At 44.5% G+C, this 15,645-nt stretch overlaps 2 protein-coding genes across 9 annotated transcripts in view; one reads left to right on the top strand and one right to left on the bottom strand.

Moving 5' to 3' along the window:
- The window catches only part of CAPG (capping actin protein, gelsolin like), a 66,139-nt gene extending 58,558 nt beyond the window's left edge, over positions 1 to 7,581 (top strand). For all 3 annotated transcript variants that reach the window (XM_085651853.1, XM_085651852.1, XM_085651855.1), the window contains exons 6-9: positions 128 to 220; positions 4,101 to 4,233; positions 6,552 to 6,640; positions 7,400 to 7,581. In XM_085651853.1, the coding sequence (XP_085507979.1) occupies positions 128 to 220; positions 4,101 to 4,233; positions 6,552 to 6,640; positions 7,400 to 7,465 (381 nt within the window). In that variant the 3' untranslated portion in view covers positions 7,466 to 7,581. The remainder of the gene's footprint in view (positions 1 to 127; positions 221 to 4,100; positions 4,234 to 6,551; positions 6,641 to 7,399) is intronic.
- Positions 1 to 15,645, bottom strand: part of LOC146853938 (matrix metalloproteinase-17-like) — a 242,013-nt gene that overhangs the window by 99,829 nt on the left and 126,539 nt on the right. For 5 of the 6 annotated variants that reach the window (XM_085651849.1, XM_085651846.1, XM_085651848.1 and 2 more), the window contains exon 11: positions 10,622 to 13,262. The exons of the other annotated variant lie outside the window; for it this stretch is intronic. In XM_085651849.1, the coding sequence (XP_085507975.1) occupies positions 12,943 to 13,262 (320 nt within the window). In that variant the 3' untranslated portion in view covers positions 10,622 to 12,942. Of the gene's footprint in view, positions 1 to 10,621; positions 13,263 to 15,645 lie in introns of those variants that run through there. 6 annotated transcript variants of the gene reach the window in all.

Here is a 15,645-nt window from a genome sequence, read left to right on the forward strand (position 1 = left end):
AACTATGTTGTTCTGATGAGAAGTTGTGAGTGCTAATTAACATTATATCCTTCCAATTAACTTCAGTCCTCATGGGCTCAGACTTAAAATGTGCTTGTGTTCCTTTCTTTTCCTCCTCCTTAAACAGATTCTGGGTGCAAAACCTGCTCTGAAGGAAGGGAACCCAGAGGAGGACAAACAGGCTGATGAACAGAATGCACATGCTGCTGTGCTGTACAAGGTAAGTCTAATGTGCTTTAAACTCTGTTAAAACACTTGGTGACCAGGTGTAGTATGCATTAGGCCGCAATAATAAACATGAGGTCCTATTCACAAGATGCATTTTGTAGTATATTGTTCTACCACACACACTGCAAAATGCTATCCATAAATGTACGTACCAATAGAGGTTACATGTCCGCCTCGCGTATCTTTTTATTTTTGCCGATATCTCCTGTTGTGCCCACCGCTTTTTATTATATGTTAAGTGGTGCATAGAGTTAATTAAAAGAAATGTAAATATATTTTAATAAAATGTAGTCTTTGATTACTTTTAAAATTCTAAAACTATTGCTAAAATATTTCCTAATTAACATTTCATTTTTTAAATGTTTTTTCAACATTTAAGTGCATTTGTTAATGATTTTAAATAACTTAAACATACTTTCTGATTGGTTTCATTTTAGGTCCCTGCCTCCATTATTTTCTTTGGGGGGGGGGGTGTTGCAGTATCAGTGAATGGCCATGTGTGGTGCTGGTGTTGGACTTACTAGTGTTTCATTTTGGCAGCAGTAACTTAGTCCTACATTTCGTCCATCCCCTTTCTGGGGATGGAGACTTAAGTTTACTCTTGAGTAACTTAACCCTCCAACATTTTGCTATTCACAAAATCAGAGTGTTAAGTGGCTCAAAAGTGAGATTAAACCTACATGTGCAACTTGGTTACAAGTCTAAGTTATCTTTGTGATTATCCCTGAAAGTATAGAACTAGTGTTCAGTATGGCACAATCAATGATGCATTCAAGGCAACTTTAGGGTATATTATTGTATGTAAACTTACCGGAAACTGTAAATGGTCCTCTAATTATTGTGACTGCAGGTGGCAGGAGTCTTGCATCTACATAGTAAGTGCGGCCACCTCTGATCTTTAAAGGATTATTCGGTTTATTCAAGGGATAATTTATTATATATGACAAACTGTCAATCAAGTAGGCACTTTCTGTCTCAACCTTCAATCTCCCCTCTTTAGTTTCTTCCGTTCTGTGTCACTTTACTTCTGCTCTCGCCCTCATTTCCTTAACTGTAATGGAAATATTGTGTGGTGAAAACCTTAGCCTTATAAATCCATTCGCCTACAAGAATTCTAAAGGCATGTCCTTTGTTTCTATGCTGTAATAGCCACGAAGCGCAATACATTGTTATGGTGTAATGCAACAGTTGGTGCAGGAGCATACTGGTGTGCTTTGTTAATAATGGAAACCTACCAGTGATGAGTAAATGTTGCATGAACTACATATGTTTAAGTGAATGTGGTAGGCAGTTCTTCCATATCTTAAGCTACAATCCGAAATGTATGTCTGTACGTTGAATCCTCTGACTGGAGCCAGTTGGCGGATCAAAGGGCTATTTTGGTTGGTTTGGCGGATGCCCAGCAGAGGCATATTCCACTGTACGCAGTGGTGTACAATAGTGAGTCTGTGCTGGCTTCCCTGGCCCCATCAAACTTGTGGGACAAGCGAAGTGTGGAGTAGGCAGAACCACGTCAGGCTGAGAGTCACTGACCAGATGTTGGCTGTACCAGGTGCTCGTGGAGAGTGAGGAGCTGCACTATCTAGAAAGGATGTGATGGGAGAGCCCTCTGGACAATGAGGGAGGTTGGAAGCAAGGTATTTATTGTTGTATATCCATATAGTGAGGTGGTAGAACGTTTGCTTGGAAAGATTTCGGGCGAGTCCAATCTATTATATTTGAATAACCATGGGCGTAGTTCGGGTAGTAGCGCTACGCAAACTGTGTAGTGCGGTAGGGAAATGCTGTTCGCAATGATTGCACAGTGCCGGATGCGTGTTCGCACTGTTCAATCATTGCGAACGGCATCCTGCACAGTCCAAGCCGTCGGTTTCTGCAGCGCGAGTAGATTTGTACTTGAGCAGCAACTTTCTCAACACGGACTGGTAGATTATCATCAAGCAGTCGCGAGCCTACGCGACCACTCTCAATGAGAAACCTGACTACCCCGCAGTAAGAATCTCGCCGGGAGGTTTATTTTCCACGCTCTCGATCGGCAACTTGATGTTGCCGATCGCAAACGAAAAAGTCTCGCCGGGATGTTGATTTTTGCTCTGCTGCCAACTTGATGATGAGGACTGTGAGCGAGCAAAAAATGCCCACTACGCTACGTGTTTTTGCACTGTGCTACATGCAATTCACGTAGTTGCGCAAACTACGCACACTCCCCGAGCGTAGTTTTCAGCCCAGGGTTACATATGATCCATGACTTTCGTGGGGATGTGTTGCATCACTGTTTATATTTCTACCTGCGTATGAAGGGGCGCAATGAAACTCCTCCAGCTAGGCATCTGAGGTGGGCTATAGGTGTGATAGGACTATTGTAATTTGTTGCATCTTGGCTTAATTAACACTCTAATGTCGCATGTTCAAAATATGGCTGCACGCCTTCTTTCTCGGGCAGCAGACTGCCATCTCCATTCACTGCATTAGCTCCTAGTGGCAAAATGCTCCATTTTAAAATCTGTCACAAAGCCTATAAAACCACTGGTTATCAATATCTTCAAAAACTGTTCACTCATTTCTCATTTCACTTTCAATGGGCCTCTGTCAATCTGTTATTCCTGCCCGGAGTTTAAATAGCCAGGATGGTAGAACATCCTTTCAAACCCGACAGATTAGCATTGTAACTCTGCCAAATGAGATTAGAGGGTTCATCCATCATAACCAGTTTAGAAAACCGGTATTTAATAAATACCCGTCTCCGTATGTACCTGCTTTCTGTAGCTTAACGCTAGAACAATCTTGAGTGTACTTTATAAAAACCAGTTTTCATTCAATAGACAAGGTAAGTTTTTAGATTTGTTCTCGGTTCTAAGGTAGATTGTGCTGGGTTTTGGGAAGGCAGGCATTTTATTTGTTTTTGAGGCAGGGAGGTCTGAGAATGCCAAGCAGTCTGGAGAGCGTTCTTGGTGGAATGCCAAGACATTTTCTCTGGGAGGGTATGAAGGAAGTGAGCATGGAAAGTGAACCCAGGTTCAGTTGACATTGTGTGTGTGACTCCCAGATAACTCCTGCTCAACAACTCCTTGGCTAACGCAGATGCAAGCTTTCCTCCCATTGTCGTTCCCTTGGTGGGAAGTATTTTTGGTGTAGAAGAGACACCACTTGTGATCCACATTGCAGCTAATACTCGTATGTGCTGAAATGACTGTACAAGTTAACCCTAGGAATGTGGCATTGTGATATCATAGGGAAAGTCCACCTTACACCGCACAACGAATACAGACCTGGTATACGGAAACACTAGTGAGTTTTACATTCTTCCGCAGTGACACAAATAGAGCAGTGAAAATCAGCTGGATGCCACACTTCTGAACGGAAATGGTGAAACAAGTGCTACAGCAGTTGTACAAAGCCTACTGAGAAAATGGCTGCAATAAAACACTTGTGATTCAAGTCTCACACCAGGCCAAGAGTCTAATACAGAAATAACTTCAATAATGCATGAGGTTCAGAGATTGTCATGTGTGAATGTTCACATAATCTGCAAAACTACCCTGGATACCTTTGAAGGCATATCCTGTGTAGTCTCCAGCTCTGTCATTTAATTCTTGCTATAATTTGCAATGTGTGATTGTCTAGGACCTTTTGAAATAAAAGACTTTACTTCTGCACTTTTCATTCAGTGGTCTTCTTGCCTTTTTCCCCGTTTCATACTATTGCTTCTTGATCTCCTCTGCAGTAACAAAAGCTGGGAGTTTAGATGCACTTTGCTGTACCTCACACCTGCTGTGATCTCCGGCGAAGTTTGATCTACTCTGCTTCCTATTTCCACTCTCCCAAATCTGACCCCTAAATGTGACCTCCATGTGTTTCTTCTCTGGCTTCAGGTCTCCAATGCCACTGGTAAGTTGGACCTGACCAAGGTGAGTGACAGCAGTCCCTTCGCCAAGCAGCTGCTCGACTCCAATGATTGCTTCATCCTGGACAATGGCAAGAATGGAAGAATCTTCATCTGGAAAGGTGCGGTGGTGGGTCATGTGATGACGTCAAAGGGTGGGAGGGTGAATATGGCGGTCTGATATGTCTTGTATTGTTTAAAGTCTCTTGGAAAACTGTAGTTCTTTGGGGTATTGCTCTGCCCAAACCTGATTGTTACATGTAATGCTATTAAACATCACAATTCAGAACCTGAACTGTGCACTGTGGCAGGTTAAGTCTTTCACATAATTGAATGACGTTGCTTGCAATAGACATAGCCCATTGGGAACCCATATGAGTTGTCGGCTCACTACATGACATCCGCTAGAGAGTAAAGCTAAGATTGAACAAGCAAGAATTTTTAGCAGAACCAAATATATTTCCTTTGCTAATCAGTTGGTAGAACTAATGGACTCTGAGATTGGTATGTTAAGGAACCAGCAGATAAGATGTAAAAGAAAATGCCTGAACAAGGAGGAAACTAATTACTAGAGAAACTTCTTTGAAGTTTCCTTGCACTGATTACTTCAATACTGAGCTGGAAGACAAGTCCATGTGTAGATGTGGTTCGATCATAGATGACCAATAGTATAAGATGTGGCAATCTCCGCCATATTCTCTACACTGAAGGACCCGATTGGTAGAACGAGGATCTTAAAAGAAAGAAAACAAAACGTGCATCTTGTAGACTCCCACGAAAAATTGTGAAGTTCCAAAGACCTGTTCGTCCCTCCCCCCCCCACCCCTCCACCTTGAATTGAAAGGCCACAGTTGGCTCGTTGGTCCCTTATGCCAATGAAGATTTGGAGCAGCACGTATAGTGGCTGCTCTGGCAACAGGCCTCATCTGTCGCCCTTCATCATAATTAGAACCATCCAGATCAGGCAGTCTTTCCGAATAAAACTGCAAACAAATCTAGGTGCCAACATCTGCATGCAGAAGATGCAATTTCCTTATCTTCTGCATATCCTGCCGCTGCTCTTATCAGTCCACTTCCTTCGCAGAATCCATGCACTGTGCAGCTTCCTTTCCTGAAAGTAAGGCAATGTTCCACTACCCTTGCCAAAAGCAATGAAAACACACTCTCGTATTGTTGCATTCAATGTACAGCCTCGCTCCCCCGCCTCAATCTTTCCACCAGCCTGCTCACCCTTACGTACACAATGCAAATTCTCATTGCCATAAGGTGCAATGAGAACTGGCGGCTTCTGCTGGTGCCAGGGCCAGACTGACCATAACAGGTGTCGAGCATTTTCCCGGGAGGTTGTGTGTGTTTTGTGGGGTTTTTTTTGTTTTTTTCTTCCTCTTTTTTGCAGTGGTGGGGGCCGTTATTGTTACTGGGGGTCTTTTTGTTACTGGGAGCCTCTTTTGCAGCAGTGCTGCTATATCATCCCCAGTAACAAAAGCAGCACAAGGCTGATCCATCAACATTACCAGGGCATCTTTGGGTTCCCAGTCGAGCTCTGGATGAAACAGTGCTCGGACTTGCTTCCCCTTTCCACGACCATTCCCTCGCCCAGTTTCCTCCGTATCAGAGTGAACTGTTCCGAACACTGCAGTGCCGCTTCAACATTGCTAAACCAGTTTACAACACGTGGATACTGGTGTTTGTGAATCGTTCCAATAAAATGTAGTTTACAGCCCAGCAACAAAAGATGAAACCAGGGTGAAATGGTGACTGTGATAAAGGACTGAGTGGAACACCCTCTAACTGAGGGGTGTGTTTATGAAAATTGTGCTGCAGTGCAGCATGCCACATTGCTGCGCTGCCCTGCGTCACAGGGAAAGGGCAGGAATGCACTATAGAGTTGTGTGGGAACACTCACTGCAACCCCTTGGGACGCCTACCAAGTGCGGAGTACAGCAACAGTGATTTGCGCTTCGTTGCCTTACTCCAGGTTTATGAAGCCACTCGGAGCCACGCAAAGTGGTTTTGCTTGGCTTCATTAATCTGTCATAAAGTTGAAGTGCCAGGGAATGGAACCTCCGTAGTTCATCCATGCAGCAAACCTGGATCAAAGTGCATGTTTTCGTGTGGGTAAAGACTCCCCATGAATGCCAATTAGAGGTAGCCGGGGGGGTTGGATGTACTAATGTAGACCATATCAGATACCCCTGGCTCTCCCTGGTTTTAAGGGTCACATAGACCATGGCAAATGGAGGGGGGAAAACAAACGAGGCTGTGAGAGCTTCAGTAGCCCCTGAGTAGAAAGTAGGAAGCTTTTGAGTGGCTTCGTGTGGGACTCGTTTTCAATACGGTCTTATTAGGAGGTGAAAGGGTTGATTTTTTTCTTCTGAATGTTGGTTAATCCATGCCTGTGTTCCACATCCAAATCCTCTCCCCTTCTCTTTCTACTCAGGCAAGAAGGCTAACAAGGAAGAACGGCAGAAGTCCTTGGACATGGCAAACGAGTTCATCACAAAAATGAAATATGCTAGCACAACGCAGGTGAGACGGCCTCTCCAGGGAAGTCTTGCAGAAGCACATGATGAGACTTTTTTGCACACACAAATAACTTCAGTCGGACTGCTTTTTCCAGATGAGCACATTTCAGATCACTTGGGTTTTGGTTTTTTGGGTACACTTTTCCAGCCAGAAGTACCAGCAAAAAGGTGCTTGGGTGTGTTTTAGTGTATACTTGTAGAGTCCAATAACGGAGCACAAAGTAGAGGCCGTTATACAAGGTGTGCACCCTGAATATCGAACCTACAGATTCAATGGAACAGAATATAGAGGACAAAATAATGCAATATAAATATCGAATCTTAAGAGTCTAGAGTTTTTGTATCTAACTGTATTATACAGACGCACACACCACCGTGGTACATCCATCATAAAGGTACATACATGTGGAGTTAAGAATAGTAAATCTATACTTCCCTATATGCATCTACCTTTTCTTATTTTGACCCGGTCTGTTCTGACCTCAAGATTCCTGCATCTCGAGGTTGATATTCTGTAGTACAGCCGCCCTGAAGCCTCCTGTTGAGCATCCTTTCAGAGCTGACTGGTTACTGCCTGATACATCACCCAGGTAGAATCTGGTTTGGAACCGAATAGACCCAGAACAGCTGCAAATGATGTGGCATGGCAGAGAGGCTACATGTGCCAAGGCGCTTTCAGCAACTCTTGTAGGGGAGTCTCTAGTTTGTGCAGGTCATGGATCATTCTGTCCTCTCACCAATGCTTGTTTTTTCTGGTGCACAGGTGCAGATCGTGTCTGAGGAGAACGAGAGTGGTCTCTTCAAGCAGTTCTTCAAGGCCTGGGCATAACTCTCCATTGCCGGCTGCTCGGAAGGTGCTTCCATTCATTCGCCCACAAAAGGAATATTTTGTTCAGTTTTTGCCACTCATAAAGCAGTTTAATAAAAAATTATCCTATTTAGTAACTTCTCATTTTTGGTGTAATTATTTTTTTCTTTCTCCTGCTCCTAGTTTAAATTGGGCAGGTAACAACTGTTAAGTGTTGAAGTAGTGCGGGATACGGCTTAATACTAGGTAAATCAATACATATTTTAATGCATAATTTGTAAAGCGTGTGGCTACCAAAAGTTTTCCCAGCGCTTGGCTTATCTATAGACAGATTAGGACCTGCAAGTCCACTAAAGGGAACCCTACTTGGAGGCAGGCCGATCACTGGAACAGCCACGTTTTTAAGGATTTACGAAACCGAGTGATTGACACCCATCGCGTTGGAGACTGGGAAACTGAGCATCTGACTGATTAACCAGTACTGGTCACCAACCGCGTGAGTGGGAAAATTAAGGATTATAGTTTCAAACCGACAGGAAAGCTCAGAACACTCAAAACATTATAAAAGAAAGAGTGACTTTTATCGTAGACCTGAACAAACTAACATTAAAAAATAAATTCACATCTCTGATTCTGGAAAATCTTTGCTTGCAGGTTCCTTTTGCCACCCTATGGCTTCTCTGTAGATGGCTGTAGGCTCACGCGTGTATATAATGTAACCTGCTGGAGAGATGGCTGTAGGCTCGCGCGTGTATATAATGTAACCTGCTGGAGAGACTCCGCTAGAGTGACAGGTTCATGCCCCATTGACCTGGTAGCATACCTCTGGAGCGGCCCAACCCTTGTTTCTTTTGTGAACGATGTTTATACTTCAGATTAGATGTGACAAGTGCTGAGGCCACGCCCGGTGTATACCACAGGTTTACTTTCCTGCACAGACTCCGGTGCTGGAGGGTTACAGCAGAACCGGTGCCCTGCAAGCAGCAGATGCATTTGTGAGAAACATTTGTTGAAGATCTTGCGAAGGTCTTTCCTGTAACTTATAACTTCATAAATGACACTTCTAGGAACGACCACAATATACGAGTGCAAAAACGAACAATCGATGGACCGAATGCTGCACAATATCAAACATTCAACCCAGTACAGAGATCTGGGCCTAAATCCATCGTTTTTTGCTTTCCATTCCAGTTAAGACCCAGCTATATGCAATTCAGTGTTGACCCTGTGCCTCATGGGAACGGTCCAGCCCAAACTGCCAAGCCAGGTCCTCCATGGACTGGAAAAAAGCGTCTTGGGACCAGTTTGGGGGGGATTCACCCCTCATCAGCCAGGCTAGCTTGACTCCAGTGGCATGGAGAGCACAGGACCCACGTCTGGGCATACCTGTCCCACTCCCACTCTGGGTGACAAATGCATGACATGGGTTGAATGTATGACATTGTTCTGCATACTGTCCAATTGTTTTGCTCATTATACATGGCCCTGGTAATATTACGCTCCATATCTCCTACTCCCATGATGGGACCCAGAGTTGACAGCAAGAAAAATCCTTTCTCCTACAGCCCCCTTATCTGATCAGCACTACTAGTCTTCCTACAACTATTCCATTCTCTTAGTACCTCATTGTGCGCAGAGATGGACTCCGGGAGTTACTCTGAGGGGGACAGCGCCAGTGTCGTCTTACTGGTAGTATTTTCTGTCTGATCAGAGATGGACCCATTGTATAGCACGACTCATCTTTCACCTACTGTCCTCAGTCTGACCAGAGATGGACATTGGGAGATGTCCCCAAGGGATAGCACCACTGTCCTTTCATTACTATCACCCCCATCTTCCAGAGATGGACACAGGAAGATAGCCCCCCAGGGAGAGCACCACTGTCCCCTTCCCCTGGCATCAAATCTCAGTATATCCAGGCCACTGAGAATCTTTAAGCTTAGTCACCAGAGCGCTTTTATACATGTCCTGAATGCAGCCGAATCACCCTGGCTTGAATGCCTAACTTCATCCCTGTTTGCGTTCTCATCTGTGCACATCTTTCAGCTAAAACAAAAAAGTTACCCCCTTCGCCCCATGGGAGGGAACTCCCATGGTGTGGAGACAATTGGTTTACTAATTCCAAAAACATTCTGAGGTTTGGTTTGACGGACTGCCATCCTGTTTGACGGAGCCGCCTGTAAACCTTTACAACACTGACCAGATCTGGTGTGATGGTGGTTCCTGCCAATGCTTAGAATTTCCCGCAGGGCTGGTGGACCACTCTAAATATAGCAAGTGGCAGTCCCTCTGGCAATACCCTCCAGCATTCCAACAGGATAGCCTCGGACCGCCCTGCTCTAAGTCGGCATCTAAAACTAGATATTTTCAGTTCCCTCCAGATGACTCTCAATCGAACTCTAAATAGACCTAGGCAATACACAGGCGCTCCAATTACGGAACATAAGTAAATGCAATCTTTCCCTCGCTGCCTTTCGTTGTAGGATTTCCAATCCCCAGTTGTAATAGGCAATGGGAGTAAAGGGTGCAGTATTTAACAACTGCCATCCCAGTAGGTCCTGGGTAATGAATGCACTGCCAACTTCTGAAAGTGTGTGGGTATATTTAATGCCCCAAGCCTGCAAGAGCAGTGGAGCTAACCCCTTGCGATTACTTCACCCCCCACAATAAAGCGCCAAACGCAGTGCATGATGGGGTGTCCATACCTCGCCCAGCATTGCTATGCATTTCAGGGACCTGCCATGGGCAACATTAGGCAAAGTCTAAATCGGGAGCAGTGACTATCTTTTTCAATAAACCACGGGATTTGGACATTTTAAAAATCTGCAGAAGATTGGGTCAATTTCATAAGTAGCCACGTATTTTATTTCGAGCTAAATTATCAAGCAGAGCAAACTCCTCCGAAAGATAGAGTCAAGGAGGCAGGGAGTTTTGGGCAAGTTCCTTTTATAAATACAAAATGTCATGTAATTCCCCAAATCAGTAGGTGCATAGTTTATATAAAATTTTCCTCCCTGATGATGCTTTAATTTGTGCCATAGGAGACTCCTCTGAGTAGATAATTTGCGACTGGACTGAGAAAGCTAGAACTAGGCTCCTGCCAGTATAATGTGTATTTTTTGTGTTTTTTTTTTTTATGTTGCTGTTGTTTAAAAGCTTAAACTTGCACAAAATGCATTTTGTATGTTTTGCATGAGAATTTTAATTACACAAATTATACAAGGAAAAATATTCGCACTTTCACCGCACTCTGTAAGCAAGTCCAAAGCGGACGGAATACACATAGGCAAGCAACATGGGAAAACTCCTATAGGATGATGATGAAATCGCGCTGTGCTTTCAGTGCTGGCAATAGAACGAACGTGTCGTTAGCACACATTCATTCAGAACGCAAGTTGTTTCAACCACTTGCTGTAGAGGGGTTGCATTGGTGGAATGATGTTGGATTTAAAGTCCAGCATCTTCCCTACTGTTGAGTAGACCGGAGTTGGCATAGTAAATGATCCAATTCCAAAGTCCGGAGTACCTCGAAGTCAAGTCGCTATAACGACTTGCGTGCTGAACGAATGCATATTAACGACATGGTCATTCTAATGACGGCATGAAGGCATTCAAGCAACACTGCTGGCCCGGAGGGATGTACCCATTTGTTGTAATGGAAACTCAAGTGAGTTGCAGGCTGGGCTGATCAGAGGGCCCTTGAGCAGTTAATCTATTCTCAGGCCGCCAAGTCCGAGTCCCTCAAGTGGGTATTTTCTTTTTGTTCACTCAGTGAATGTGTTAAAACTTAATGCTCAGTAGTAAAGCCCCAAAAAAGGGGTGTGCTTCAAATGGGGTACAGAGGCCTTGGCATCAGCACACACAGGTCAACAAATGTGTTAGAGGGACAAATTTTTTATTAAAATTCACAGAGCGTGGAGGAAAAATGAGCAGCTGTGATGGGAGACCACACATTTCAATTAATTTTGTATCATAAACATTCAAAGACGTTGAAAATACAGTGACATAAGTTTGATTATTTTAGGCACTAAATATGACATAAATTCAATAGATTTTGTTGGTTTTCCATTATATTTTGTAGTGTTTTCCTAAATTGCAAACTAACGTTCAGATTTTCACCAATTTGTTCCGTGGATTTCCTCTCTTTCGGCATAACCCTAAAAGTGTCCCCTGTCTCCCACCAAACTATTTAACGATTAACGTAAGATGGCGCCTCTGGGCACAACAGTGGCAGACTTAAATTTTCCCTCAAATATGCTGGCATATGAAGTGACCATGAGCAACAATACTGCTATCTCTGCCCATGCCCAGTATCTGCCTGGGAAATAACCCCCAAGACATTTCTCTTTCATTGTGTATACATGGCCATTCCAGGGGACGGCAGCATGGTTGTTCCTCCACTGCAAGAATCCACATGCATACAGGTTGTCGACTAATCATGTTAAGTTTATCCCAAAGTCATCCTTATTATCAAATGACAAACGGAGCTGATGGTTGTCAGGGGGCAGCATCACACTCTCTGGTCACTTCGGTTATCCTTGTGCACACTGATCACTTGTCGTGTATGGCTTCCGCTCCATATCTGAAATAGAGCTATTCAAGGCATCACAGCAATGAGAAATCTGATTTTTACATGTGTCCTCATGGGGAATGATTTGGTTCCACATGTTCCCCACACCTCCCTGGATCTCCACAAACCCTAGCGGAGTTGTGGATTGCTGTACAGGGGAAGTCACGAAGATGTAGGTGGCTGTTGCATCTCCTTTCGTCTTCTTTCCGTTTGGAACCTCAGGTTTCCAAGCGACACCATAGAGAACTCGAATCTTGTTCTTGTTGCTTATTTGATGTCACTTTCAACTAGGCAGTGGAAAACTACCCTGTTTGAGTTGGCAACTAATCTCTAATTATAAAAGTGCTGTGTATTCACCCAAGAGTTTTGTACCACTGCATTAATACTATCCAGGAAGAACAGCTGATGGACTACAGGAGACTACATCATTGTCTCACTTCGAGTAGCTGCATTCACATTAATGCATAAATGCAGGCGTTAACTCAGAAAATAGCCTTCATGCTGTCCATACTACCAACTGACCACCACAGAGGATCAACTAATGGAGAAACCCTCAATATCTGGCTCCAAACTGATACATGTTCTACACTGCTTACGTTTCTCCCTCTTCCAAGCGTAAAAGTACTGTAGATTGCCCGCATCAATGATCGGCTACATGAATAAACCCCGGCAAAATCTTATCTTCCTTGGCTTTCTCTCAGTTCTTTCAGTTCCTTCCTGATGTTGAAACCAGGTCAGATAACTGCAGTCTTCACTTCTTAAATATACTGTTTTTGTCCACGGAAAGAGTCTAGAAACAGGACTCTTCCAGTTAAATTATATTACCAGTAATATGTACAGACCTAAATTTGACTTCTTTGGCAGTAGTGTCTATTCAGTTCATATGTACAATAAGGCGGCTAGAGGAGGGATCTCCGCAATGCAGGAGTCATCTTTGGATGATCACCAGAAATCCCATGGCAACCAGCAGCATCCAAGGGTGTGCCATTTTAATGGTCCCTCCTGAACCAGAGTCTGTCCGGGAATCATAACAAAGGCACCTGTCTAATTCCAGCTCGGGAGCCCGGGAGTCCTGGTGGTTTTTGGCACCCAAGGAGGGACTGGTGGTGACCCCTTGTTGATCGGGGATTTTGTCCCCAATGCAATCCATCCAATCTTCCGCAATTGAGCGGGGGTAACCAGCCTCTGCCTGCAGAGCGTTTCTGTTCAGCTTCCAGTACTCTGTGCCTTTAAAGACGTAGACTTCACCTGGGGAGAGGGACCAGAGAGAGAACTGATTAACTGGAGCTCAAAGAGTCCGATTGGCCTGCAGAATAAGGGAACACAAAAAAAGTATTGGGGGTGATACTAACCACATACAAAACACGAAGACCTGGTGGAAGAAAAGAATGAAGAAAGGCAATCGGGAAAAGACTTACAAGAGTGAAGGACTGAAAAAGGGGAGCAATTTTTAAATTGATTAAGAAGGGTTAGTCAAAAGTGGATGAAGAAAGTGGGAAGAGTTGGAGATGTTGCAGTCTCAAAGGTCGGGTAATAAACCCTTCCAGGCCAAACTACAGTTAAAGTCTAGACTCTGCGTTCATTTTATGAGGTTTCCTCGCATAACTCGAACTGGTCTCACCTTTCGAGGCTGAGAACTTACTTTTACCTTTTAATAAAGCAATTGCCATCAATTTTCTTCCATGCCCCTCGTAGGATTTGATGCACTCCCCTTCTCCAACGTATGATTGAATCCTGTTCTGCTTTATTTTCTTCACCCCAACAAATACATCCTCTACCTTCAAGAGTTTCCACACAACTGTTTGGTATCCATTTGGAATGTGTGACCACCTTTCACCGGCGGTGAACGCCTTTTTGCAGACAGTCTCGATTATATTTCTCAGTAACTCGCGTTGTTTAAACACAAGGATTGTTGTGGAATATCTGGTATTTAATTTACGAATTTCCTTAACTCCAGATTGTCCATCTGCTCATCGCTGAAGGTCTGACCTATGTTTGAGGAAGTAGTTCAGTGCTAGGATCTCACTAGGCCCTGCACAGCTACCCCTGATCAGCAAAGCAGGCTCGCAAAAGCCCGCGTGCCACGAACCGCAGACAACAGATTGGTAAACTCTATGTCCTGCAATGCTAAAGTACAAGAGCATCTGCTTTTTGTGGCTCCCACAGTAGCTACATCCTGTTCAATGATATTGAATTGGAGACATGGATCCTTTACCCAGAAGGCAACACAAGCAATGTACGCAGACTCTTTGATTTCAGCAGTTGTCGGTATTGGCCGACGGCATTCTCAGGCCGGCTGACAAACAGCTCACAACCTATTCAGGGCATGGCAAAATCGACGTCTATGCATCACATAACCTAGCCTCAGACGAACTAACCAATCCAAGCCCTTATTAGTGAAGCATACATCTGGTCACCTCTTGACATTCAACAGCTTTTCCCAGTTATTACTTTTGAGTTCTCTCAATTTCTGAGTTGCTATAATGGACAGCAGAGCTTCGCCCTATGGTTACTTGAACGGCAACCATCATCCGATCTGACACTGCGCCGCTCCTCTTCACATCTACCCAGAGAATACTGACTTGCCACTGAACCATTTCTGGGGCTGTGCGCAGCCTGTCATTCTGTGGCTGTCTTTTCTCTCAGTCTTCCCAGGATGCCGGGCTGTTCAGCATCTGTGGTCTCCAGGAGACGCAATCATATCATTTACATCATTGGTCATACGTTCCCAGCAAAGAGAACGCATGGCAGTATTTCATGCACCTGCATTTGTCACTGTGTAGTTGAGTGTAGGTTATAGAAGGCAACTCCTTCCATACATGCGTGCCAACAGACCTCAACGAGATGGAGAAAAATGTCTTTCTGCCTGTGAAAATTGGTTAAAAAGGAAATGCAGCTCTTTTAAAGATTGAAAATGGAGTTAAAAAATGTGAATAAGGACCATTGGGGAGCTAAGTAAAAAGTAGATGCATTTAAAAAAAAAAAAATTTATATATATTTATGGTTTCCACTGCGAGAGTGAATAAATGGATTACAGTCCGGGTGTTCACTGCTGTGGTTGAACTGTTCTCACGGCACCCATTGGATGCCCGTGCTTCCCCTTTGTGCCACCTCCTCGCCCAGATCTCCAGAGACCCACAAGTGACAGCAGAATGGTGGTTGGTGGTCTCCACTTCTTTGGATTCTCCACAGACAAGAAGGAGATGGGAGCATGCGAGTGGTGCTGTGACTGCGCCAACCACCCTCTACCCTGTCAGCGCGGGACTCTGCGGGCCCCTCCTGAGGGGAAATGACGCCATGCTGACGAGCAGCTCTCACAAAGCTGCTGTCTCTGTTGTGAGAGTGGAAAGGGTGGCTTTGGGCTGGGGTGTGTGGGGTTCAGCAGAGCGGGGCTTGAGGTGGGGGGTAGGGGAGGTCAGATATTTATTTGGGCAATTTCCTTGCGGAGTGGGGGGGTGTAGATGGACATATGCCAAGGGCGGTGTGGGTAGATGCCAGGAGACCCGGCATTCAGTGTGTGCTGGGGAGAGGGTTGTGCAGAGGGTGTGCGAGGGGGGGGGGGGGGGTGAATTGTATAAGGCTTAGGTTTTTTATTTTATATAAACCTTTTTTGTTTGTTTTGCTCCCCTAT

This window comes from Triturus cristatus, chromosome 4_1, assembly GCF_964204655.1.
Source record: "Triturus cristatus chromosome 4_1, aTriCri1.1, whole genome shotgun sequence".
NCBI lineage: Eukaryota > Metazoa > Chordata > Amphibia > Caudata > Salamandridae > Triturus > Triturus cristatus.